Source organism: Carcharodon carcharias, chromosome 9 (genome assembly GCF_017639515.1).
Source record: "Carcharodon carcharias isolate sCarCar2 chromosome 9, sCarCar2.pri, whole genome shotgun sequence".
NCBI lineage: Eukaryota > Metazoa > Chordata > Chondrichthyes > Lamniformes > Lamnidae > Carcharodon > Carcharodon carcharias.
In genome coordinates this window covers 82215178-82241576 of record NC_054475.1, presented here as the reverse complement: position 1 = coordinate 82241576, position 26399 = coordinate 82215178, and the positions used below count along the sequence as shown (strand labels likewise).

The following is a 26399-nucleotide window of genomic DNA, read 5'->3' as shown; positions in this document are numbered from 1 at the left end:
AATAAACACCATCTCCAATCATTTCCTTGATGGCATCTTCAAGATCGATGACTCCCATTTAAAGTTTTCAACTATTCAAGGCTATCGTCATCAGGTCAACAAATCCCAAAACTACTATTTCTCTTCATGGGACTGAGTCTCTTTTCATCCTGCTGAGCCAGAAATATTTGGAAAATGAAGATGAAGAAGTGGCAAATGAGGAAGAGGAGGAGGATAGATAGAAACCCGAGCGCAGAACAAAAACATTGGCTAACAGAAGCAGCACTCCAATGCGGGGGCTGCTATACTGCATCCCAATATCTCAGGGTCATAATTGTCCTACACACACACACATGCATACACACTCACAAAACTTGATATATATATATATATATATATATATACACGCACGCACACACATGCTTGATATATATATATATAATATATGCACATACACTTGATATATATAGATGCACGCACACACACACACAAACTTAATACATACACACACACATACATATACACGTGCACATATGCACACACACTTGATATATACCCACACACATACACACATACTTGATGTATATATGCGCACACACACACTTGAGATATATATATATGCATGCGTGCACACAAACATGCAGACACACACATACTTATATATACATGCAAGTACACACTTATATACATATGCATACATGCACACACATGCACATATATAGACACACTTGATATATACATATACACACTTGATTTATATACACATACACACATGCACACGCACACACATGTACACACGTGCACGTACACACGTGCACACCCACCCACCCAGCCCCCGGGCCTGAATTTTGCATTCATCAGGTGCGTGCATGTGACGTGAAATGCAGTTCCACCTGTGATCAGCCTCCAACCATTATCTTATACTGGTTGGCTAATTAACGGCCAGCCAGTGTGAACCGTGCCCTGAGAAAGGCTCAGCACTGCCTTTGGGGGCAGGAAGAGGGTGAGTCTGACGTCACCGTGGGTGCTGCTGAGTGCTTCCAGTGAGCCCCCAAAGGCAGACAGATACCTAAGGGAGCTGCAGACCGCCAAATAATAAAAGAAAACTCAAAAATGCTGCAAAAAATATCCATGCAGCAATCAAGCACCTGAAAGCAGAGCTCATAAAAAAAAGTACCCAGACATTTATTTTTACTTTAAAGCCTAACGGCGAATTCATCACAACCTTGGATGAGGTTTCATCAAAAATGTAAAGCCCGCTTGGCCGACTGGCCCATCCACCAACCGTAAGGATGGACAGGCCATAAAAAAATCACTAACAATTGGGGTGTTAATGGGCTTAATTGCCCTCTTAATAATTCGCGGGCGCTCTTCCGACTTTTTTGCATGCCCAAGCGAAATATCATGCAAGAGCATGATGGCGTCAGGACGCTTGCCCGATGTCATCTCGCACGATTTCATGCCGGTTTGGGCCGGGCACCCGACCTCCCACGGGACATAAAATTCTGATATATGTATACATGATCACAGGCACACATACACACACACACTTTATATATACAATTTGTACATTATTCACAGAGGCACACTCAATATTCCCACCCATACTGTTTCAACAGATAGCTGCTGTGGGGTTAAACCAAAGCTCTTTCTTTGAAGCACGGCTGATGAAAAACACAGCTTTGAGAATTAATAAAGAGCTAATGCCGATCAGTATTACCGCACCTTGGATCCGAAGAAGTCTGTTCTTCGCAAAGGAAATCGGCAAATTCAGAGGGATGAAGTGCTCGTGATTGCAGACTATCTGCAGGAAGTCCAGTTTGTATTCAGTGAGTGCCTATTGGGGGTGAGATGGTGGCAGATGAGCATCAAAGGGTGAATGAACCCATTAACAGTCTGTTTTTAAAAGGTGAAACAGCTGGTTAAAGTTAATAGTTTTGAATTATTCTGATATTACTGCTGTTCTTGTTTAAAGAGTATATAGTAAATATACTATATTTAAATATTATAAATACTATTTATAGTATATATAGTAATATACTATTACAGTGTATACAGTGTCTGGACACTCTCCTGTAACAATGGTGAATCGACTCAGGAGTCTTCATGCTGGAGCTTGTTACACAGTTTATTCCTCTTAAGGTGATGCCAAATAAATTGTTGCATAATTTAAACTTTTTAAAAAATTGTGCTTGAATGAGTTATCAGGAACAAACTGCAGCTGCTGCAGGATGAATGGTTGCAAGGTTTAAGGCTTGATTCCATGTAGTACTCTCTTGCATCAGAGTCAGAAGATTGTAAACTCAAGTCTCACTCCAGGGAACTTGAGCACACAACCCAGAATGGCAGCACAGAGCAAGTGACTAAGGGGCATAGATTTAAAGTGATGGATGGAAGGATTAGAGGGGAGATGCTGAAAAGTTTTTTTTTTACATAGAGGGTTGTGGGTGTCTGGAAATCTCTGCCTGAAAGGATAGTAGAGGCAGAAATCATCAACTCATTTACAAGGTGCCTGGATATGCACCTCAAGTGCTGTAACCTGCAGGGCTGGCCAAATGCTGGAAAGGGCGATGAGACTGGGTGGCTTGTTTCTTGGTTAGCACAGACACGATGTACTGAGTGGCCTCTTTCTGTGCCATAAACTTGCTATGATTCTAAGTGCTGCAGAGTTGAAGGTACTGACTTTCACATTGCATGTTAACTGTCTGCCCTCTTATGGTGGATGTAAAAAATTCTACGACTTTACAACAGCAACTTCAAAGTGCTGTAAAGTGATTTACGATGTCCAAAGGTAAGAAAAGGTGCTGTATAAATTTCTCACACATATTTTTGATTTACCAACAAAAGCATTCTTTTTTTATTAATGGAGTGCATCACTTGTTTAAACAGACAGCACTAATGTCACTGCATTTAAGGGAGTGACAGTGTAACAAGATGAGGCATCTGAACTAACATCAGCAGTTCATACTTGTTTACACAGCAGTATCTGACTGTGAGGAGGTCATCAACTTCCCTTGTACTGCCTGAATCAAATAACTCCTCTAATCCACTGATGTCATTAGCTTTGATTGTCAATAAAGATGTTTTGAAATTCATCACTGGGTGATTGGAAGAACAGCTCAGATTTATACACAGTATACTTTAACACAGTAAAAGGTGTTTGCTACACAAGAGGGAAAATCATTTTGAAAGGAAAAAATAGATATAGTTAATAAAGTCCTTCTAAAGTCATTGATATAACAAAAGGAATGATCTTTCTTCATGGCAACAAAGCAGACTTATATTAGGCACAATGGCACAAAAAGCCCAACATCGATACTTAGAATTAGGACCAAATTGATACAGAAAGAATATCTCAGTTCAAGCTGTCAGCTCAGTTGGTTACACACTCCTCTCCGAAGCAGAAGATTATGGGTTCAAGCCCCACTCCAGAGATATGAGCATAAAATCCAGTCTGGCTCCATATTCCTTAATACCGTTAGTTAACAAAAATCTATCAATCTCAAATTTAAAATCTACAATTGATCTAGCATCAATTGTTTGCAGAAAGGGCTCCAAAATTCTACCATCCTTTGTGTGGAGAAGTGTTTCCTAATTCCACCCCCTCGCACAAGAAACTTTTAAGTTAAAAAAAACACAACCATATTAGTGAGAGGATAAAATGATAAATTCAACACCAAGGAGGAAGGGAGGAGAATATAAAAAAAAGAAAAGCAAGATTTCACATTCCTAAGCAGCATTGCACAATTTTGGCTGCAGTTGTTTGTGTACATGGAACCTCGTCACTTGGTGAGAATGAGGGCATTGAGCTGTAAGGCTCACTCACTGGACATCCATTGGGGAACACCCATGTTGCCTTCCATGAGCAGATTCAGTCTGCTCTTCACTGACTAAGGAAGGCAGCTTTGGCTCAACAGTAGTACTCTCACCTCTATGTTAGAAGACTGAGATGGAGGGTGCTGCTTTGAGCCTCACTCGAGAGGTTTGAGCATGTAATGTTCACTGACACTCCAGAGCAGGACTGGGGGAGTGCTGCACTGTTGGAGCTGCTGCCTTTCAGTTTTAAAGTTAAACCGAGACCCTGTCTTTCCTCTCAGGCAGAAGTAAAGGAACTCAAGGCTCTGTTCAAAAAAGAGCAGGGGAGGTCTCCCTTGTATCATGGCCAATATTCATCCCTCGATCACCACAAAAACACATTGACCAGAATTTTCCCATCAGCAATTTGGGGGCGGGGCCCGCTTGCCAACGGGAAAATGACGCGGGAGGAACCCCCGACATCATCCTGATCCCTTTAAATGTTTAGGAAGGTGGGCGGACAGCGAAATCAGCTGTCCATCCGCCAACCTGTCAATGGCCTCAATTGGCCATTGACAGGTAACTTAAAGTAATTAAAGGCCCTGCCTGTCCAACCTTAAGGCTGGCCAGGCCAGGAGCCCAGCGGGCTCCAGATAATACATGAAACCTCAACCACTGGCGGGGTGAGGTTTCATGTTCCTTTTTAAAAACTTTAATGAATGTAATGTTATATTTATTAACATGTTCCATCTTGTGTGACATTGTCACATGAGGGGAAAATGTTAATAACATTTTTCTTTTTCTATTTTTTTAGGTTTTTCAGACTGTCACTAATATCTCTGAGACAGCACTTAGTCTTAGGGAGCTGTGCGTTCTTTCTTGCACATGCACAAAAGACCACACTTTGACAGCTGGGGATTCCCTCCCCCACCCCCCGCACCGGAAGCGCATAGCGCTTCCTGTCGGGCAGGCTGCTGGGCGGGCCTTAATTGGCCCGCCCACTCAAAATGGCAGTGAGCCCTGTTTCGGCAGCAGGGGTCAGCTGTCTGTCCGCCACCGAGCCGGTGGGGCCCACCCGCCCACCAAGGGCAAAATTCTGCTCATTATCTGACCCATTATTACTGTTTGTGGGATGTGTGTGTAACTTGGCTGGTATATTTCCTACATTACAATGCTAATTAATTTCATTTGAGTGTAAAGTCCTTTGAATGGGCAAAGTTTTTTTCTTTTAATTGACTGCATGCAAAGACAGCTAGAATTACTATTTTGGTGATAAAGATAACTGCAATGAAGAGAAAATCTCACCTTTGGGTCTTTGGGTGAGAAACAGCTGATGTAGTCATTTATTAGGTTGAAGATAAACCCTCGGTTCATCAGTGTTAAACTCCGCTGTTGAATTAATAACATATGAATTATTAAGACATGTGAGCACCCATTTAGTTTTGTACCATATGATTTACTGCTGCACCATGAACCTTGTACGAAATGTGGCAGCAGGTGGACCCAGATGGTTAGGCTTCCTCTGAGCTCTTTGTGCTTCCCTTTAGACCTGCGAAGGGGCTCTGCTTGAAGGGATGGGCATCAGAACAAGTAGCCTAAGCCCAGTAAGAATTTGCAGAATCGCTTCAGCCTTCTGTTATCTTGGCGATTTTAAACAACTTTGAAAAACAATCCAGAATTGGACTCAATAGTGTGCATTTATATTGAACTGTCAGTGCTCAATAAATGCACACAGGTTCAAACTACTTAAAGTCATTTTAGGCCTGGTGTTATGAGGTTAAATCATGCAGACAGTGATTGACACATGAAACGGGCACTCAGGGCCAGTAGTTGCGGGGAAAACTCCAGAATCATTTATGAAAGAATTCAATGGGCCAATAGTAGAATTGGCGGGATGAGCATAAGATAGATCCAAGTGGATCAATGAAGATGAGCTGAATGGCATTTCTTATCCATAAGTATCTTCTGATCTTGTAGCAAGTGAAGATAATAAACGTTGATATATTTAAACAAAGATGCACTCAACAGCCCGAGTTGGAGAGTTATACGTGGAGCTAATTTTACAGAAAGGGCAGTTTAAGCTCTAGTTTCATGAGCAACTTCACTTGTGTACAGTTCAATCAGGTTCAACATTAGTCAGCCACAACAAAAAACAATTTCTCTTCTACTGACCTTCATGAAATGAGCCCAGCTGATGTTCACACTTCTGGATTCCTCAGGAATTTCTGCATTCCGCAGGTTAACGTGAGGAATTATTGCAAGGAGCAGTGAGTGCACAGCGTGCTGGTAGCAATCTGGGAATCTCTGGGCTCTGGGGAGCTGTAAATAGATCATCACACAATTTACAGTGAGACAATGGACCAATCATGGGCATGGGAATGAAGCTAAAAATTGGTTTTCATGAAACTGATAGAACGAAAGATAAATTACTCAGGCATTTGGGATGATTCCTTCATCTGTTTTTAATCACACAAAAATATTGATACAATTACGAGGTTTTATAAGATGGTTATGTTTTGGGGCTGTTTTTCTAAATTAGGGTAAAATGATGGGGTGTCATGTGACCTGTTCTGCATTCTGAAGTGTGGGTGTTTTGATTGTTAAAGATTAAAGAAGGGCCCAGGTTGTTTTACTGGGAAGAAGCTGCAAGGTGTTCACACTTGTGGACAATGGCAGAAGTATCTGTGCTAATAGTAGGCAGATTGTTAGTCCCCAAGTCCAAGAGAGATGTTGTGAATGGTTATACTTTAAACTGGCTACTTGATGTCGAGATTAAGTTGGAGTCTAAAGGTTATCTAATCAGTGTTTCTACCCGGATACAAGCACCGTGTGATTTGAATTGCCACGGAGATGGGCTTTGAAAGGGGAAGGCTCAGCAGGAAACCTTTTGTAGGCTTGGGTTACAGGCTTTCCAAGAGATATCCTTGAAACTCACAGATAAGGCAACCTGCCAGAATTCGAGAGAGAGGGGGGAGCTAATAGTGAGGGCAAATCTCTTTGGCTCACCACGCAGGGATGTGAGTGGGGGCTTGTGCTCAGAGTGAAAAACCAAATTCGTGAGGATTTTAAACAAGGCTGGAAGATACACCTAGCTTGAGCTAGAGAGAATGTCACCAGGAAAGATAGCTCTGGGCTTAAACGTTATCAGGCCAGGAAAGGAAAAGAATGAAAGTAATCCCTCAGGAGCTAAGAATCACTTTGGGCTGGTTCTGGGAAAATCGTAAGGGGCAGTGTAAAGTATAATTGTGAAGTGAAATTTTCAGTTGTGTTAAATGTAAAAAGGGAAAGTTCTGTTCTGCACTTTGAAGTACAAGTTGCCTGCGAAAACATTGTTTCATCAAGGCTGGTTTTGGTTTGTTTGTTACAGTAAAAGTCTTCAAACATGTAAGCTTGTTGTGGCATCCCTTCAGCTATTCAGTGGAAGTTCAAATTTCATTTTAAAAGTTATTGATCTCTATGACAGTCATAACAGTATCTCAGGTGGCCCACGACCTCAACATTTCTTGCTGCCCATTTCCTACATTACGCCAGTGCCAATGCTTCAGAAGTGCTTCATTGCTTACACAGTGCTTTGTGATGTCCTGAAAGCTACTATAGAAATGGAAGCCTTTCTTTCCTGTGTTTGAATAACGTACAAAATCTCTCATTGGCAGTATATCCTACTCAACCCCGGTATCTCTGAGTGAATCTTTAGTGATTCCAATATGTATTCAATAATCGGATGTCTCAAAATACACATCAGTATTTCAGCTGTGACTTATTCAACACCTTGTATAGACTCACACTTTGCTGTATTCATTGCTCCTTTATATAAAACCTAGGCTTCCCACTGACCTCATTGAGTTGTGACCCATGTTCATGAATGCTGCATCAAAATATTACAGATTACACTCTCCACACCATAAAACATGGCCTACTGGAAATTAGGTCACTGATACTTACAGGCAAACACTCAACATGAGAATTTCACAATATTGCAAGAACTTTTCCAACACTGTGGCCGGAATTTTCCAGCCCTGTTGTGGTGGGGTCTGCCGCGAGAGATTTGGCAGCCCGGCCAAATATGCATTGAATTTCAGCGGGACCAGGTGACCTGGGTAGCAGGCAGGGCTGGAAAATCCCACCCTGCAACTTCTATTGTTTGAGGTTGTGCCTGAGGATCCCAAATATGTCTCTCCCCTCAATGTGTGGAGCAATATGTCATTAATTCTATAGTGAAAAGGTAAAGAGATCTAACGTACCTTCATCTTGTTCTTCTCAATCAGATACTGGGCCATGGACTTGATCAACAGTTCAAAGAAAAACCAGGAATGCTGAAAATTAAAACAATGGTAGATGTACTCAGCAAAGTGTTTTCGCTGACTGGAAATCTGATTTTACGTGTCATCCTCATCATCATTTCTTTTTCCTCCATTTCTGGGTATCACTAACACCTACCACCTTGTTTTGCAGGCATTTTATAGCTCTCCAAAGCTACCACTCTTCCACAGGAATGCAGTTAGCAGGCTATTTGACTACAGAGGCCATCATAATTGGATGAGACCAAATACTCAATGTTCAACCTCCTTCCACTACAAAGTAATCGGAGGCTGGAGCTCTGACTGAGCTTTCCTTTCCCTCATTCAGGGGGTGCAGAACCCGGCAAATGTACAGTGGCTGACGCGTTATACTACTTGATTAACAAGCTTGAGATCATGAGCTCAAATACCACCAATGGTGAGCTGCAAAATATTATTCAATAAATCGTGTAATTTGACTAGCAAAAGTGATTATGGCTTTTGTTGCAAAAACTCGAGTGGTTCACTGACATCCTTTAAGAAAGGGAACCTGCTGTCCTTCCCAGTCTGGGCTACTCTAGTCCCACATTATGTGGTTGATCCTTGATGCCCTCAGTGGAGTTAAGATTGGGCAATACATGAGGCCTTGTCAGCGTGATCCACATCCTGAGAATAAACACATACAGCGATCCTTCACCTTGTTGGAAAAGGTCATTAACGGGTAATCCTTGCAATAAGCGCACAAGGAAAGAAGTTTTAAAACATTGTTATACTGTATACAAGTAACCAAGAAATGCAGAAAGAAAATAGTTCTTGATCTGGTTTCAAAAAGACAAGCAAAGAAGAAAAAATTGTGAGGAATGTCCCAGAACATGCTCTCAGGGTGATGCCATTGCATGGGTGCTTCAGGATTACTATCGCATTTGATGTTTTCCAGCAAGGTGATGATTTTTTATTTTAACTAAATTCTAAATTAGAGGCATTGCTATTTGCTGCTTCAAAACAAAGAAAAAAAAATCATGTAGGGAAAGTGCTTCCTGTTCGATTCACTGAAAAAAAATTAAAATACAACAGAAACGTTGTCAAATTTACTACTCTCCACATAGGCCTAGCAAGTCAGGCTTCACTGTGTCCAGGCAACCGGAGTGATATCACCGATCGATAAGAGTGTCCCACGGAGTCACAATTGATTGTAACCATGTCGGTCTTGGACCAAGTGGTAGCTCTTTTGCCCGAGTGAGAAGGTCGTGAGTTTAACGCCGACTTCAGAGACTTGAGCCCAAAATCCACGCTGACACTCCAAGGGTTATTACTGCAAGACCGCACCAGAGATGCTATTGGTTGGATGAGATGCACAATTGAGGCCTTGTTTGCCCTTGTAGGTAGATACAAAATATCTCACATTCACTATTTGAAGAAACACAGGAGAATTATCACTGGCATCTTGGCCAATATTTATCTCTCAACCAACACCACACAGCAGATTATCTGGTAGGTTATCCCAATACTACGTGTAGGATCCTGCTGTGCTCAGATTGGCTGCCATATTATAACAATACCCGCACTTCAAAAATACTTCATTGACTGTGATGTGCCTAATGGCCCCCTGAGGTTGTAACAGGTGAGATATAAACATAAATTATTTCCTTTTGTAAGAACTGGAATCTCATATTATGGGAAGGAAGCAAATGGTCAGCCTTTTCTGTGGATTGAATTGGACCATAAAATGTGCTCAAGTCCACCATCTTGATTTAAATGACAGGGAGATCAGTAAGGGGTGGATGGAAGAAACACAGCCTCTTAGCCAATAGAGGGTGCAGGAGAGGGAGCCAGGTAATACAGGCTAAACCATCAGGCAGTTCAGTCTCTTAAAAGGGTAGCCTGGCAACATGCTTCTCACTAACCATAGCTGTGCAATGAGTAAATTAAGCCATGAGAATTGTTAATTCTGGACCTTAAATATTTATTTGCTTGAAGGAAGGCGAGAAAATGGCTGAATGGCTTTATATTATATGACTTAGTGACTTATATTTCAAGTCTTTCTTGGACTCGAACTCAAGTTCTGTCGAAGGGTAATGAGGACTCAAAACGTCAACTCTTTTCTTCTCCGCCGATGCTGCCAGACCTGCTGCGTTTTTCCAGGTAATTCTGTTTTTGTTTTTGTTGTGAATGGCTTTATCGGCAGTTCTGACAAAGAGACCACTAACCTTCAGCAATTTATTGATGGTGAGAAAATCCGCAGATTGTTTCAGGATCGTAATGATAGACCTGGCGAGCTCTTCGTGTGTCGTCTTGTTTTCTGAGATCATGTATTGGCCCAACCTGAAAACATACTGAAGAAAAGAATAAGTCAGTAGGAAGATTCAGCTAGCCCTCCAAGGCTTTGAAACCTGTTGCTAAGCAACTTGGTCAACAGTGCAAAGTCATCAATCTGAAATATTGAGCAGGATTTAATCCAGCCCCCATCTTGGAAGGAATTATGGAGGCCAGGCTCAAGCAGAAGCCGCACGTTAGTCTGGTGATGCAGTGGTAATGTCACTGGATTAGTAATTCTGAGGCCCAGGCTGATGCTGCGGGATCATGGGTTCAAATCCCATTACAGCAGCTGGTGCAATTTAAATTCAATTTAATAAATCTGGAATTAAAAGCTAGTCTCAGTAATGGTGATATTAGCTAATGGTGACCATGAAACCTTTGTCCATTATCATAAATACCCAAAACAAAAACAAAAATACCTGGAAAAACTCAGCAGGTTTGACAGCATCTGCGGAGAGGTACGCAGTTAACGTTTTGAGTCCGTATGACTCTTCAACAGAACTAAGGAAAAATAGAAAAGAGGTGAAATATAAGCTGATTTAAGGGGAGGTGGGACAAGTAGAGCTGGATAGAGGGCTAATGATAGGCGGAGATTGCCAAAAGATGTCACAGACAAAAGGACAAAGATTTAGTCTACTGCATTCGCTGCTCCCAATGCAGTTTCCTCTACATTGGAGAGACCAAACGCAGACAGGGTGACCGCTTTGCGGAACACCTTCGGTCTGTCCACAAGCATGACCCAGACCTCCCTGTCACTTGCCATTTCAACACACCACCCTGCTCTCATGCCCACATGTCCGTCCGTAGCCTGCTGTAATTTTCCAGTGAAGCTCAACGCAAACTGGAGGAACAGCACCTCATCTTCCGACTAGGCACTTTACAGCCTTCTGGACTGAATATTGAGTTCAACAACTTTAGATCATGAACTCTCTCCTCCATCCGCACCCCCTTTCCAATCCCCCTTTTTCCAATAATTTATATAGATTTTTCTTTTCCCACCTATTTCAATTATTTTTAAATGTATTTCCATCCATTGTTTTATCTCTACCTTATAGCCTATTTCGATCCCTTGCCCCTGCCCCATCCCCACTAGGGCTCTCTGTACCTTGCTCGTCCTGCTTTCTACCCTTAATGACACCATTAGCACATTCCTTAGATAATATCACTGCCTTCAACACCTCTTTGTCCTTTTGTCTATGACATATTTTGGCAATCTCCACCTATCACTGGCCCTCTATCCAGCTCTACATGTCCCACCCCCCCTTAAATCAGTTTACATTTCACCTCTTTTCTATTTTTCCTTAGTTCTGATGAAGAGTCATTCAGACTCGAAACGTTAACTGTGTTCCTCTCCACAGATGCTGTCAGACCTGCTGAGTTTTTCCAGGCATTTTTGTTTTTGTTTTGGATTTCCAGCATCCGCAGTTTTTTGCTTTTATCATAAATACCCAGCTAGTTCACTAATGTCTTTTAGGGAAGGAAATCTGCCATCCTAACCTGGTCTGGCCTACATGTGACTCCAGAAGCACAGCAATGTGGTTGCATCTTAAATACCCTATGGAAAAGGTCTCACATGTCACTCAGTTGAATCAAACTCTATAAAGCCAAAAAGGAATGAAAACGGATGGAGCACCCAGAATCAACCCGGGTACCGGAAACGACAATGGCAAATGCAGCCCTGTCGAACATGCAAAGTCCTCCTTACCAACATCTGGGGTCTAGTGCCAAAATTGGGAGAGCTGTCTCACAGACTAGTCAAGCAACAGCCTTACATGGTCATCCTCACAGGATCATACCTTACAATGTCCCAGACACCATCATCACCAACTCTGGGTATGTCCACTGGCAGGGCAGACCCACCAGAGATGGAAGCACTGTGGTATATAGTCAGGGGGGAGTTGCCTACATGTGACTCCAGACCCCACTGCATCTCGTGGTTTAAGTCAAACATGGGCAAGGAAATCTCATGCTGATTGCCAACTACCGCCCCCATGAACACCACCACCCCACTCCACCCTTCACCTCAGTTGATGAATCAGTGTTCCTCCATGTTGAACACCAATTGGAGGAAGCACTGAGGGTGGAAAGGGCACAGAATGTACTCTGGATAGGGTACTTCAGTGTTCATCATCAAGGGTAGCTCAGTAGCAACACTACTGACCAAGCTGCCCATGTCCTGAAGGACATAGCTGCTAGACTGGATTTGCAGCAGGTGGTAAAGAAACCAATAAGAGGGTCTGAGGCAACGCCTTGACCAATCAGAGTCCATTTGCCAACCAATCAGCACCCTCTTCTTGTGCAATATAATCTGTTGCTCCCTTTGAAATTTGGTATTCTTGTATCTGTCTTGATGAGTGCAGGATGAAAAGCTTCTACAGCATATTCTAGATTTACTTGAAGTGTTCACAGTTACAACAATGTCCAACCTCTGCACAACTTGATACATTTTTAAAAAGTAAACTACCTTAATATACGATCGCAAATAGTGGTCCAGACCCTCTTCGTGACATCTAGACACAATATGTATTATCACCCTGAAAGAGAGGCATGGAAAACAAATTGTTGTTAGATTGCAGAGGTAAAATATGAGCCTTATGAACAATCAGCAGGAATTGGCCCTCTGCCATTGTTGGCTCTCTACGCAAAACAAGACACAAAACCCTGAGAGTCATGTTTCACTTTTCAATAGCACTTCACTTATACACACACACACACACGTACATAGCAGCATATACACACACATAGTAACAAACACATGCAAAGTAACAACACACACAGGAGTACACACACACATATACACCAGACACGCATGCACATACATAGATGGCAAAGCACGTATTTGCATATAGCAATATGCACATATGCACAGATAGAACTACCCATACCCTTACTCATACAACACACACATGGACTCATATTAAGAGATACATTGCTAAATTCACTGAAATCTTCATTTTTGATTGAACGGGGTAATGGAGCATTGGGATGGCGGGGGGGGGGGTGAACTGCCAATAGAGAGGGGTACAGAGACGCTGCATGAAAATGATTTACCTGGTAGAATTCACTGCAACTTCACTCTGGCTGGTTTTGGTGAGGATTGTGAGTAGCTGGTTTAGGATTGTTGGAAGGAAGTTGACCATCACACAGGTGTCCATGGCATGCAAACACTGGCAGAAAATATAAACTCAAGTTACCCTCATTTAAAGAGGAGCGCGCTGCTTTTCTTTCTAGGATTCTATTCTCAAAATGTACTATTTTGTATAATAAACCCAACACCTCAAACAGTAATGATCCTGGCTGAGAATTTAAGTGTTACTACTCTAATGGGACACTTTGATTGCTTTAGTTCATAATTAATTAAAGGTCATTGTGAAACCCAAATTGCAAAATGCACAAGCTTGCTTCTGCTGCTTTGAAGAATTTATACAAATTGTCTTCTAAAAATTTTCTATATTAGTATCTCTGCAAAATCATACACATTACAGAAAACCCTGTAAACACTGACACAGCCCTGAGAATTTCCTGTAATTACTGACACACTCCCTGTAATTACTGACATAGTTTCAGGGACTCCCTAGATATAGTAACACACTCCCAGAGACCTCCTGTAAATAATGACATATCCTCAGGGACTCCATGTAAATAATGACACTTTCTGAAGGATACCTGTTAAACAGTAACACATTCCAGGGAGTTCCCATCAATAGTGACATTTTAATGACTGTACAATTCTGGTCACCATATTGTAAATAAAATAAAAAGGCATTTGATAGGATGCAACCAGATATTCATACAAATACATATCAGGAGAAGATGAACAGGCTGGGTCTCCTATCTCTTGAAAAAAGAAAGCTGAGGGGGTGGCCTAATAGAGATCTTTAAAATTATGAAAGACTTTGATAGAGTGGATACAGAGAGAATGTTTCCTCTTGTGGGGAAGAGTATTACTAGAGGTCATCAATATAAGTTAGTCAACAAGAAATTCAATAGGGAATTCGGGAGAAACTTCTTTACACAGAGATCGGTGAGAATGTGGAACTCACTATTCATAGGGAGTGGTTGAAGCGAATTGTATAGATGCATTTAAGAGGAAGCTAGATAAGCATATGAGGGAATAGAGGATAACAACGATAGATGGAAGGAGGTTCAAGTGGAATCTAAACATAGACCTGTTGAGCTGAATGGCCTGTTTCCGTGCTGTACATCATATGCTATCCTACATATAAAGTCCAGCCGGTCCCCAACAATATTGAGACTTTTCAGTGACTCGATCAAAACTGACACACTCCCGTGGATCCCCTCTGAGATTTTATTAATGTATGGCAGGTAGATAGGTCTGGTGCATTTTTCCTAGTATCACAAATGTCTGCCATATTTTTGAAAAAAATGTTTTGTCAGCCATTTTGAATCTACTGAGAAACCTTTGTGCAGCAGAAAATGCCAGAGCTATACTGGCTGCAGTCTCCTAAATAACCTTTCACTCAGTGTTTAGCAGCAAGTAGACTTTGTGGTCTGAAAGATATGGAGCTTCAATTCAGCAGCATAATAATACAATGTGCATTACATTCTATTGTCGTTTAAAATGATCCCATCATCAGAGTTACCAGGAGCACAGCCAATGGAAGCTACTCTCTAGGGTTGAGAGCGCCCATTACAGGTGAGTGGGCAAAAATAACAGAGTTTAGCATGGAGAAATGTGAGGTTATTCGTTCACGACATAAAACAGTTTCCTCAGGTTATTTTGTTAAATGGTGAGAAGCTTAGAATTGCAGGCCAGGAGAGAGATAGAGAGGTCCAATTAAAGAATTCACTAAAACCTCATGGGTAGTTACAATAAATCATCAGAAAGGCTGATGGAATGTTAGCCTTCATCTCAAGGGGACCATAATGCAGGCTGGAAGTTATGCTGTAGTTGCATAGAGCTCTGGTTAGACTGTATTTGGAGCACAGACATCAGTTCTGGTCACTGCACCTTGGGAAGGATACATTGGCTTTGGAGGGAGTGCAGCCCAGATTCACCAGAATGATATAGGGGATGAGAGGGTTAAACTCTGAGAACAGGCTGCGTAGACTAGCCTTGTATCCCTTGGAGTACAGGAAGTGGGAGATCAGATCAAGGTGTTTAGGGTGATTAATGGGCTCCTTATACAAGTAGAGCTAGGTCATCCAGGGATGATAAAAGGAAGCACTTCATCACACAAAGGGTGGTAAAAATCTGGATGCCTCCCAAAGGCTTTTAAAAGCATTTGAATGTTTCAAAACTAAAATGGATGTTTTTTGTTAGGTAAACACGTGGAACCAAGGCAGCTAAATGGAGTTAAGATATAGATCAACCATGATTCAGTTGAATGGTGGAATATGCTTGACATACTGAATGACCTCCTGGTACTAAGGTTCCTATATTTTACATGATGTACAAAATCACCACTCAAACTCTTAAAAACTTGGTTTATATTTAAAACTTTTAAAGATTGTTGTCCACCCCTGTAATATCATTCATTCCCATTCCTGCATCGCCTATTGTACCAACAAATCTTGCACCTACACAAAGCCTTCGAAATCCATACAGAGGCTTCAACAACCATATTTTTATTAATTTCAGGTTAGAATATTCCAACGCTCTCTTGTCTGGCCTCGAACCTCGCACCCTCCAGAAATTTAAGCTCATGCCAAACTCTGCTGTCCATATCTAAGTTTCACAGAGCTCCCTTCACCAATCACCCCTACGCCCATTGATGTACTATGGTTCAATTTCAACATTTTATTTCTTGTTTTCAAATCCCTCCATGACCTCCCCGCCATCTCTGTAATCTCCTCCAGTGGCATAACCCTATGAGGTACCAGCACTCTTCTAACTCCGGCCTCTTGCGCATCACTCTGCCAGTGATGGCTGTGCCTTCAGCTACCTGGAGTCAAAGCTTTGAATTCCCTCCGAAAACTTCTCCATCTCTCTCTCCATCTTTAAGACTACTTTCAAATCTCTCTTTAACTTTTGATCTCCTGTCCTAATGGTGTTGACTTGTGTGTGTGATATTGTTCCATTGAAGCACTTTATTGACTACTTAGGTACCTGTGAATCTATTGGCACTCGAAAAGAAAGAAAGGCTTGCATTTATAGGGTGCTTTTCATAACCACAGTATGCCTCAAAACATTTCACAGGCAGTAAAATACTTTTTGAAGAGTATTGTTGGAAACATGGAAGCCAGTTTACACAACACAAACTCCCACAAACAGCAATGTGATAATGACCAGGTAATCTGCTTTTCTGGTGTTAAGATAGGGAGATAAATCTTTGCCAGGTCACTGGGGATAATGCCCCCTGCTCTTCTTCAAAACAGTGCCATGGGATAATTTACATCCACCTAAATAGAAAGGCGGGGTCTCAGTTTAATGTCTCATCTGAAAGACAGCAGTAGCCCTCAGTAGCAGAGCGTCAGCCTGGATTGTACTCAAGCCACAGAGTGGGACTTGAATCTGGTATCTCGTGGCTTTGAGACAAGTGTGCTACCAACTGAGCCATGGCTGACATACAGGAGCAGAATTTTTACTACTTTGGTGGGAAGCTTGAGTCAGGGAATTTCCCAACTCAGCAGACCTGCTTCGGTTTAAAGCATCTTGTCGCACACAATTTTCACTCTGGGGAGGCGGGGGTGGGATTGCGTCGTGCCCGCTGACTCCAGCCCACCAATCCTGGAAGTAGGTAGTGCATAGCCATGGGGGCAGATGCGTGCCAAGACGTGTTGTTTAAAAGGTCCGCCTTGGTTCTCTGAGACTTTGTCCCAGCTGTAATAAAACCAGTTAGGCCCTCTAGCCATCATCCCTCACACCCCTTCCCTTTCTGTGATCTCTTTTGTCAATGTCTCAATGTTTATTTGGACAAGATTATGAAATATGAAAAAACAAAAATAGAATTACCTGGAAAAACTATGAAATATGAAATAGTTAAGGTCTCTGTTATTCATACTACAATGGTCTATCCGATTGACACTTTTAAAGGTTGCACTAACAACAGTTTATTCAAAGGTATTTTTTTCTCAGCAGTTACACACATGCCATTGTTATTATATGGCTTATTAATCCTGTAGATAGTGCATACTGGGTGAATGGTTATGGAAGGGCCATGGAGGGCATTGAGTTATCATAGAGGATATGAGGGACCATTGGGCCTTTTGGGGCGGGGGGGGTGGGGGATGAGTTGGCATGGAGGATATGAGGGGCTTTGGGCAATGTTTGGGAGCATGAGTTGGCACTGATTTGGCATGGAAGGGGCACAGGGGTATGGAAGGGACATGGGGTGCATGGGTAAGACACTTTGAACTTGCCTTCAAAGTTTCCCAAATCCAGACAATGGTTCACAACACTTCTCAGAGGCCATGAGCCATGGCCTGAATTTTTCCTGCATCAGGCAGGCTTGGCAGGACCGGTCGGGAAGCCAACTGCCACCCATGATCGGCTCCGCACCGCGATCTCACATGGGTGGGCCAATAAAGATCCAGCCTGCGTGGATCATGAGCGGTAGCGCTGAGGCTACCTGTGCGGGCAGGGGGAGAGCGGGCCTGGTGCGCAATTCATACATGCACGTGAAAGAGCGCTTCGATCTCCCAGAGACACGGAGCTGCCTTAGGGAGATTGAAGTGCTTTTCGAAAAAATTAATAAATACAATAAAAATTCAATGAAACATGTCCCTTCATGTGACTGTGTCACTTGAGATGGGACACGGTTCTAATTTCAAAAGAAAGTTTTTATTTAATTTGTATTCGCTTTAGGGAACTTCATCCTGCTCGTGGATTTGGTTTCCTAAAAAACGTAAAGGCCGCTTGGCCTTTTCATGTGTAAGGTTGGACGGTCAGTGTAAACATCAATTTAATTACCTTGTTAATGGTCTTAATGGGCCTTTCAATTATTGGTGGGCACACGCCTGCCGAACAAAATGTCACAACGGTGCACGGTGATATCAGGACTCACGCCCAAGTCATCGCGCGTCATTTTATGTTCTGGTATGTCAGATGGGCGCCTGCATGCCAAAGGTAAAATTTTGGCCCATGAGTCATGGACAAGTTGGCCCATTACCATGAAAATTGCAGTGGGGTGGTGGCGTTGCTAGGCGGTGCCTATTTTTGCAATGGAGCCAGCCAGGTCGGGAACATAGGGTGTGGGCTTGCTACCCACACCCCTATCCCCCGTCAGTGAAAACTGCTGGTGCTAGGAATAGGGACAGGAATCCCGGAATCCGGTTCTACCAGCAATTTTTAAAAAGCTCCTGAGTTGTCAAAACCCTACGAAAATCCGGCTCTCAATTTGAGCTTAAAGCACCAATTCTGGCAACAGATCCACTGCTTCAGTTTGAGAGCCCACAAGCCTGCAGCGAGAATGAGGGAGTCTGATTTAGTCAGGTGCACATACATAGAACTGCTCCCTCACCCACAGAATCCAAATTATAACACAATGGCTGTGATGGTGGACAGTGCCTTGTTGAAAGCAGCTAGACATTTACAGAAGGATAGCTACTATAACCTTCTTGCACAGCCTCCACTTTTATTTGAATTGGATATGGCATATAGTGCCTTACATGAGCAAACATGAGCTGAATTTCATTACTGCGTCAGTACAAACTCTCTCTTCACAAAATCAAAATTTCCACTCCAAATTTGGGCAGAGTCTCTGTTGTACAATGTTCTCAGGCAGATTTTATTTTAAGCTCACATTCACTAACTGAAAACCCCAGTGATCGGATGCAAAAGACGGATCATAGGGAGTTTTGAAAGGATTTCTGTGGACAAACTCCATGGGCAGAATTTTGCCGTCGGCGAGCAGGGGGCGGGGCCCACTCACTAACGCGTAAAATGACGCGGGATGATGTTGGGCGGAGCCCCCGACGTCATCCCACCCCATTTAAATTTTCAGGAAGGCGGAGGCACAGCAAAATCAGCCGGGGGCCCGCCGACATGTCAATGGCCAATTGAGGCCATTGACAGGATCATTTAATCAATTAAAGGACTTGCCCATCCAACCTTAAGGTTGGCGGTTCAGCCAGGAACCTGGCGGCAAATAGAGAAAACATGAAACCTCATCCCAGGTGGGATGAGGTTTCATGCAGGGTTTTAAAAATTGTAATAAAGTTATTCTGTAAATTATGAACATGTCCCAACTCCTGTGACATGTAAGGGTCTTTTCTTATCTCAATTTTTAATAGTTTTAAAAGTTGAAGCGATCTCCCGGAGGCAGCACTTAGCCTCAGGGGGATGTGCGCACTTTCGTGCGCATGCGTGAAGGAGCGCACTCTCGCTTTTAGGGATCCCCCCAGCCCACACAGGAAATGCATAGCACTTCCCGGCGGACGTCACGCTGGGCGGGCCTTAATTGGCCTGCCCACGTAAAATGGCAGTGCGACCCGCTTCTCCAGCGGGGATCGGCTCCCCACGCGCCGGAAATTGGGTTGGGCCCGCCCTCCTGGCAGGCAGAAAATTCTGCCCCATAAGTTTTCAAGCCGCTGCTCTCCAAGGCTCTGGATGGCCTATAACAGGGTCATAAATCTTTTGGATTGTTCTGGGATTCAATATTAATCTCCTGGACACTGTTGCAAACTAACCTGAGAGATTAATGCATCTAATAACGTCTTGAGGCAGGTGGGGTTTGGAGATCTTCTGCCTATTGGAAGTGGGATGGTCATGAGCTGGAAGTGGCGGGGTGTAGCTTCCTGCTGATGTCACCCTCTCCAGGGCGGCTGCAGTGTTGCCTGAATCAGGCCATAGACTTTCTCAAGGCACAAATCAGGTATCTAAGATGTACAAAGTACCTTACTGAGTGGTGTGTATGCTATGTTCACTCAGCTGTTGCTGACCAACACCCTAAGTATTTTAAACATGACATCCACCCACTTATTTTGTGGCTTAACTAATCTCCCACATCCATATATTGAGAAGAAGGGAAGAGAATGGGAATGAGGCACCTGAAGCAGATTGGAGGAAGGCCAGAGAGAGAATCACAGACAAGGACAAGGATTTTCAATTTACAGTATGGGGCATCAGGGGCTGAAATCTTAATGGCATAATTGAAATAATAAATTGTTAAAAATGTCTAATTACTTTGGACCATCTACTGGATGTAGTGGTCACAGCAAAATCAAAGAGTGCATTGAGGAAGCAGCAGACACATCTGCTGACTGTGCTGAGATTCACCCTGAAGCAGCCATTGACCAACTGTAGTTCCCACAGAATAAAATAGTGAGAAGGTACTGCTGACTGATACTAATCACTCAGTCTGGATGGGTGAGCCAGGCAGATGGAATTCCCAAATATGGTCTACAGAATATTCAAGATGCCCACTGCAGACTTCTGTCTATTCAATATGTCCAGATTTAAAGGCAAAAACCTTTTGCTATTAAAATCCTTTATGCATTTTAGCCAGCTTTTTTTTGGTTATCTAGTCCTGAATTTCATATTCATTTCATTTCAGAACAACCAAAGCCACATGGGCGGACCATTCGTATGTCTGCATGAGTCAGCTGGAAATGTTTATTACTAGTTTGGGGTGTGTGCATTTATACAGGTGGGTGTGGTGAGGTATGCATCTGTTAGGTGTGCATTTTTAGCAAGTCTGCAGTGGGCATCTTGAATATTCTGTAGACCATATTTGGGAATTCCATCTGCCTGGCTCACCCATCCAGACTGAGTGATTAGTATCAGTCAGCAGTAACTATGCTTGCCTGAGTAAGAAAGCATTTGGATTTTTGTAGTCTTTTTTACAATGTCCCAAATCACTTCACAGCCAATAAAATACTTAACATAATAGTCTAGCTGGCATATCTTGGAATGGCAGACTAGTAATCTTAAACAAAAACAAAAACAGAATTACCTGGAAAAACTCAGCAGGTCTGGCAGCATCGGCAGAGAAGAAAAGAGTTGACGTTTCGAGTCCTCATGACCCTTCAACAGAACTCAAACCAGGAGGGAAATGGAAAGCAAGGAAGGTGAGCAGGGCAAAAGAGAGGAACGGAAATCTTGTCGCAGAAAAGAACATTTCCAGCATCCGCAGTTTTTTTATTTTTATAGACTAGTAATCTTTGTTGTTTTGTCAGAAGAGAATCAGTGGGCTTCCCATGTGTTCTCTATCATGTGGTTCACCATAGTTAGGGTTTAACCCTTGACCCTAAGCTGTGCTAACCCAGTTAGGGTGATAAATAAAGTCAGAGTTTTTGGCCTACAACATAGTCTGCCTGAAACACAAACTGCTGTTAAGATGAAAGCTGAAATTGCGAGATTGTCATAGTAAAGGAGTGGCTACTGCAATCCTAACAGGATGCTCAGGTTACAGGTATGAGAAAACGAACATCTTTCCATTAATTTAAGTAATCTATTGTATGAATGTTTGGAAACAGAAATACAAATGCCCCATTTCTGAATAGAACTTATGCCTTGAAAATTGTGCAAAAATAGGATGAGAAGTTTGGCCCAAGAAGAAGGATTAAAAAGAATGGGTCTATATTCCCTGGAGTTTAGAAGAATGAGAGGCGATCGTATTGAAATGTCTAGGATAGAGGCCGAGAGGCTGTTTCCCCTGATAGGAGAGTTGGGAACAAGGGCTCAGGATAAGGTATTGTCCATTTAGGACTGAGATGAGGAGAAATGTCTTCACCAGAAGGGTTTTGAATATTTGGAATTCTCTACAGCAGGGAGCAGAAGATACTCAGTTGTTGAGTATATTCAAGACTGGGATCAAAAGGTTTTTGAACACTAGGGATCAAGGGATATGGGGCGAGAACAGGAATGTGCTGTTTGGATAGGTCAGCCATCTTACTGAATGATGGAGCAGCAGCATTGAGGGGTAAAATAGTGTACATCTATTTCTTATGTTATGCAGCAGGCAATTTGCAAACAGCAAGTTGCCACAAACACCAATGAGATAAATTAGAGGAGAATGTGAGTGAGCAAGTGAGTGTATGCCTCATGGGCACAAATAGGTATGCTTAGAAAGATCAGTTCTCATTAGCACAACTGCCCAGGAAATCAATTATTGAATTACAACTTGGTTCAGTGATGGCAATTTTTCTTTTTTACTTTCTCTGGATTTTAAAATTCCCTATTTTTTGAAAAATATAAAAGTTTGATTTGATAACAGAGAGCAGACACACTCCTCCCACATTCCTAAAGTTAATGTTGGTTGTCGGTTAAAACAGTCATTGGATCAGCAGAAAACATTCCTCCCCTTCCCTTCGTGGCACTTGGCATGAAGTCAACTAGAAACCAGTCAAATCACATCATTCTTGAGACTGGACTGAACCCACTGCAGCGTGAATAACTGATCTTCATCTTCCCCCAAGACACATTTCACTATTTGTTCACAGAAGAAATGTTTTTCTACTTTAAAAAAAGAACACAACATTTTCTAGAATGGAGCAAAAATATATAGAATGTCTACGATGGATTAAAAATATTTCACCTTCAAACAAATTTGTGTAGGGGACGGGCATTTCATTTTACAAGTGTATAAAGCTAATTTCCCATCTATTAACAACACCAGCTGAATGTTGCCTTAGTTGGTTTCGAGTCACACTGTTACACATTCCCATTCTGGGTTTAACTGGCTTCATGTCTAACTGGCAGAGATTAGTTTACTGCACATTAATCCCACAGTGCACAATCAGCTACCTTCAGGTGTTTCACAAGGTCACCAGCAATTTCCTGTGTTGCCGACTGACTCATCTGACAATGGTGGAAGAAACTGTGCAAGTACTGGTCCTGTGGACAAAGCAGAAATCATGCAAGCAGTAATCATTAGAATTGAACAGATTGTCATTGGAGCAGCACATGACAACATCTACATGTAGACACTTGATGGTACACATTTACATGTAGACACATGACAGAACATAACATTTACATGTTTACATAGGTATCTGTATACTGAACTGTACTTTAGCACTGAAGCTACTTACCTCAGTATAAATTGTGGATACCAAGTGATTTTTAACTTTCAGTAAAGGCTTTCCTCCATCTACCCACTTAATGTCAGGAATTGTATGCTGCAGAATTAAAGAAAAAAACAATGAGATAAGCATTTAAATAGCACCTCAGAACATTCCAAGTGCAATAGATTAGAACGAAGTTGCAAACACTATTGCTATCTGGGCATGGCAGTCATTTTGCACAGAGATAGTCCCCCAACTAGCAGTGAGATGAATGTTTTTGATGGTGTTTTGATTGAGGGAGGAACATTAGCCAGGATGCAGGGTTCCAAACACATGGGACAAAGGGAAAATTCGCCCTCGAGAGCCTCAAGATAGCCTGCAAAAGTTCAAAGATGGGACCAAAAAGTTGCGAGACATGGGAAAGACAGGTTCTATGAAGAGTTGCTCCTCCAATCACAGATTCTGTCTCTCCCATGCCCACTGCTCCAGCTCCTCCAATCACAGATTCTGTCTCTCCCATGTCCGCTGCTCCAGCTCCTCTAATCATAGATTGTCTCTCCCATGGCCCACTGCTCCAGCTTCTCCAATCACAGATTCTGTCTCTCCAATGCCCACTGCTCCAGCTCCTCCAATCACAGATTCTGTCTCTCCCATGCCCACTGCTCCAGCTCCTCCAATCACAGTTTCCCTCCATCCCGCTCTTGCTGCTTCTCCAGAGACAGACTCTATGATGCCGACTGGAGGGAGTCGCTGAGAATGTCTTCATGGGCTGCAGCCAATGGAAAGATGGTCCATCCCATTATAATTTTCTTACCAACATTAGGCTGTCATGCTGAGAGAGGCCCTGTATCTATGGCAACAGAGAAGTAAAATATCAGAAGTGATTGCCATTGGAAATGTGCAAGTTAAAGTGAGCACATGACCCCATCGAGAGAGAGCCTGTAGGCAGTGATAGGCCTCAGGCCTGTGAAGACTGTGGCTCGATAGACAAAGGCTACCGTGAGGTATCCTCAGAACCTTCCACCCCGTATTTGATGAGAAAAGGTTCACAGGTCCTCTCTGTTTTCCAGGAGAATTTAAGGGAGGGGGTCGTGACCTTAGACACTGATATATTGCTGAGATCCACCACCCCAGTCGGTCTCTGACTCTCTTTACCTGTGCAGACCACCATATAAAATAAAAACAATGATGGTTAATTAGCCGTCTGGCCTAACATGAGATGCTTCTAGGACTCCCTTGCTGTTGGAATGTGGTTTCACCCTTTGTGATGAAAAAGGAGAATTAGTGTGTGGAGAATTATTGATTTTTTTCCTGCCTTTAATGTTATCTGTACATGTACACCCCTACACCTCATGTCTGCATCTCACTGACAGCCAAAGATAGCAGTTGATATAAGGTAATGTTGCATAGCTGAAAAAGGCAAGCAAACTGGTTTCCCTTCGCAAGTCATGAACATTTTACTGAAAACTTTAAACTAGACTAAATGTAAACATTTCATAAAATTCTACAGCACAGAAGGAGGCCATCTGGCCAATTATGTATATGCCGACTCGATCAGTTCTAGTCCCCTATTCTTTTCCATGGCTTTGCAATTCTTTCCCCCCTTCAAATATTTATCCCATTCCTTTTGAAAGTTTCTATTGAATCTGTTCCAAGTGCATGAGGAATAAAAGATTTAATAATATACACACAATCTTTGGTATTGATGCTGTCGTATCTATTTAAAAAAGGTAACCCTAAAAAAATTAACACAAATACAGAAGGTAATGTTATCACATGGCTACATCACTGAATAAAGGAGTTAGTGAGAATGCAAAAGGAATCCCTGAAAACCAAAAAGTAGCCTTGGAGAAAATCTCAGAAAGAGCCCTTGGGGGGAAAAAAATTACCCTGCCAGAATAGCAGCAGAGGTCCTCTACTGTTTGAAGAGTGCTGTGAGATGCTTTAGTACCTCTCTAAAGTGGCCATGTTAAAGTCTCTTATGAAGCATTGCAGACTACATGCTCTGGCTCCAGAGTTGGACCTGAATACAATGACCTTTGAACTCACAGGTCAGAGTACCATCAGCTGAGACAAGTTGACAATGACAACAGCAAAAAAAAGTCGAATGAATACCATCACTTTCTGACCTGCTGTAAGTTTACATAGGATATTTCTGGATGCTGAAATCTCTCCAAAAAAAAAGTTATTTTATGGTCATAATTTAACTCTGCAATGGCTCCACGAGATAATCTCATGAGTATATTAATTACCTGGAAGGGTATAGTGCCAGGTTTGATTCCCAACCCAATCTATGACCAATTTAGCTGCAGAGACAGAAAAGATTTTACAAAAGGCTGCAGTGCTCTTGGTCAGTGAACTGCCAGAAAAAAAGTCACCCAGTTCTCATAGTCATTACATAGTAACCCCTGCAGTAAATGTGCAGACGATAAGGTTACGATGCCCATCAGAGTCAGTAGCTAAATTCTTAGGGACCTGGACACCAAGAACATTCAACGGCCCCTCCACATAAAACATTAAAACACTAACATGAAAAGATCGGATTCATAGAATATTCATTGTATTGATAATAAAGCAAATCATATCACTGTGTACTATGTTTCAATGAAACTAGTCTCATACAGTTCTATACAGTTTTGTTTTATTATGGAGAGGTTTATGGGAGGACCCATATTTGGATCAGGCATGTGGCCTATAAACCATTCTGGCCAACATTTCCACTCAGAGCCCCAGTGGGTAACTACACAGGAGACAGTCACTAGCCATGACTACACATGAACACTGAGCCCCTTGAGCAAGGAGCTGGAGGACAACCTCAGCACAGAACCTAAACTTGAGCAGGACTTGTCATCTTTGGGATGACAGATGAGGCAACAGATTTGGTGAGCAGGACTGAAACAGAACACCAGTATGCTGCAGAGTAGCCTACCTACAGTAGTAGGTGAAAAAGAGCATGCTTACTTTACCCTTCTGATTATAGCTAGACACGTCATTCCTGCCCTGACCAGCAAAAGTAAGAGCACCACAGCCTGATTATAACCGAACTGGCACATTCTACAGAACCTAGACATGGTTAAACACCTAGCTCCATGTAACAACAACCACAAACTGACCAGGATGAGT

General features: G+C 42.5%; 1 protein-coding gene across 3 annotated transcripts in view; it reads right to left on the bottom strand.

Moving 5' to 3' along the window:
• Positions 1-26399, bottom strand: part of dock11 (dedicator of cytokinesis 11) — a 274194-nt gene that overhangs the window by 125349 nt on the left and 122446 nt on the right. For all 3 annotated transcript variants that reach the window (XM_041195297.1, XM_041195295.1, XM_041195296.1), the window contains 9 exons: positions 23304-23390; positions 23017-23106; positions 13419-13534; positions 12832-12901; positions 10259-10384; positions 8016-8087; positions 5947-6093; positions 5080-5163; positions 1705-1816 (listed from right to left, as the gene is read on the bottom strand). In XM_041195297.1, the coding sequence (XP_041051231.1) occupies positions 1705-1816; positions 5080-5163; positions 5947-6093; positions 8016-8087; positions 10259-10384; positions 12832-12901; positions 13419-13534; positions 23017-23106; positions 23304-23390 (904 nt within the window). The remainder of the gene's footprint in view (positions 1-1704; positions 1817-5079; positions 5164-5946; positions 6094-8015; positions 8088-10258; positions 10385-12831; positions 12902-13418; positions 13535-23016; positions 23107-23303; positions 23391-26399) is intronic.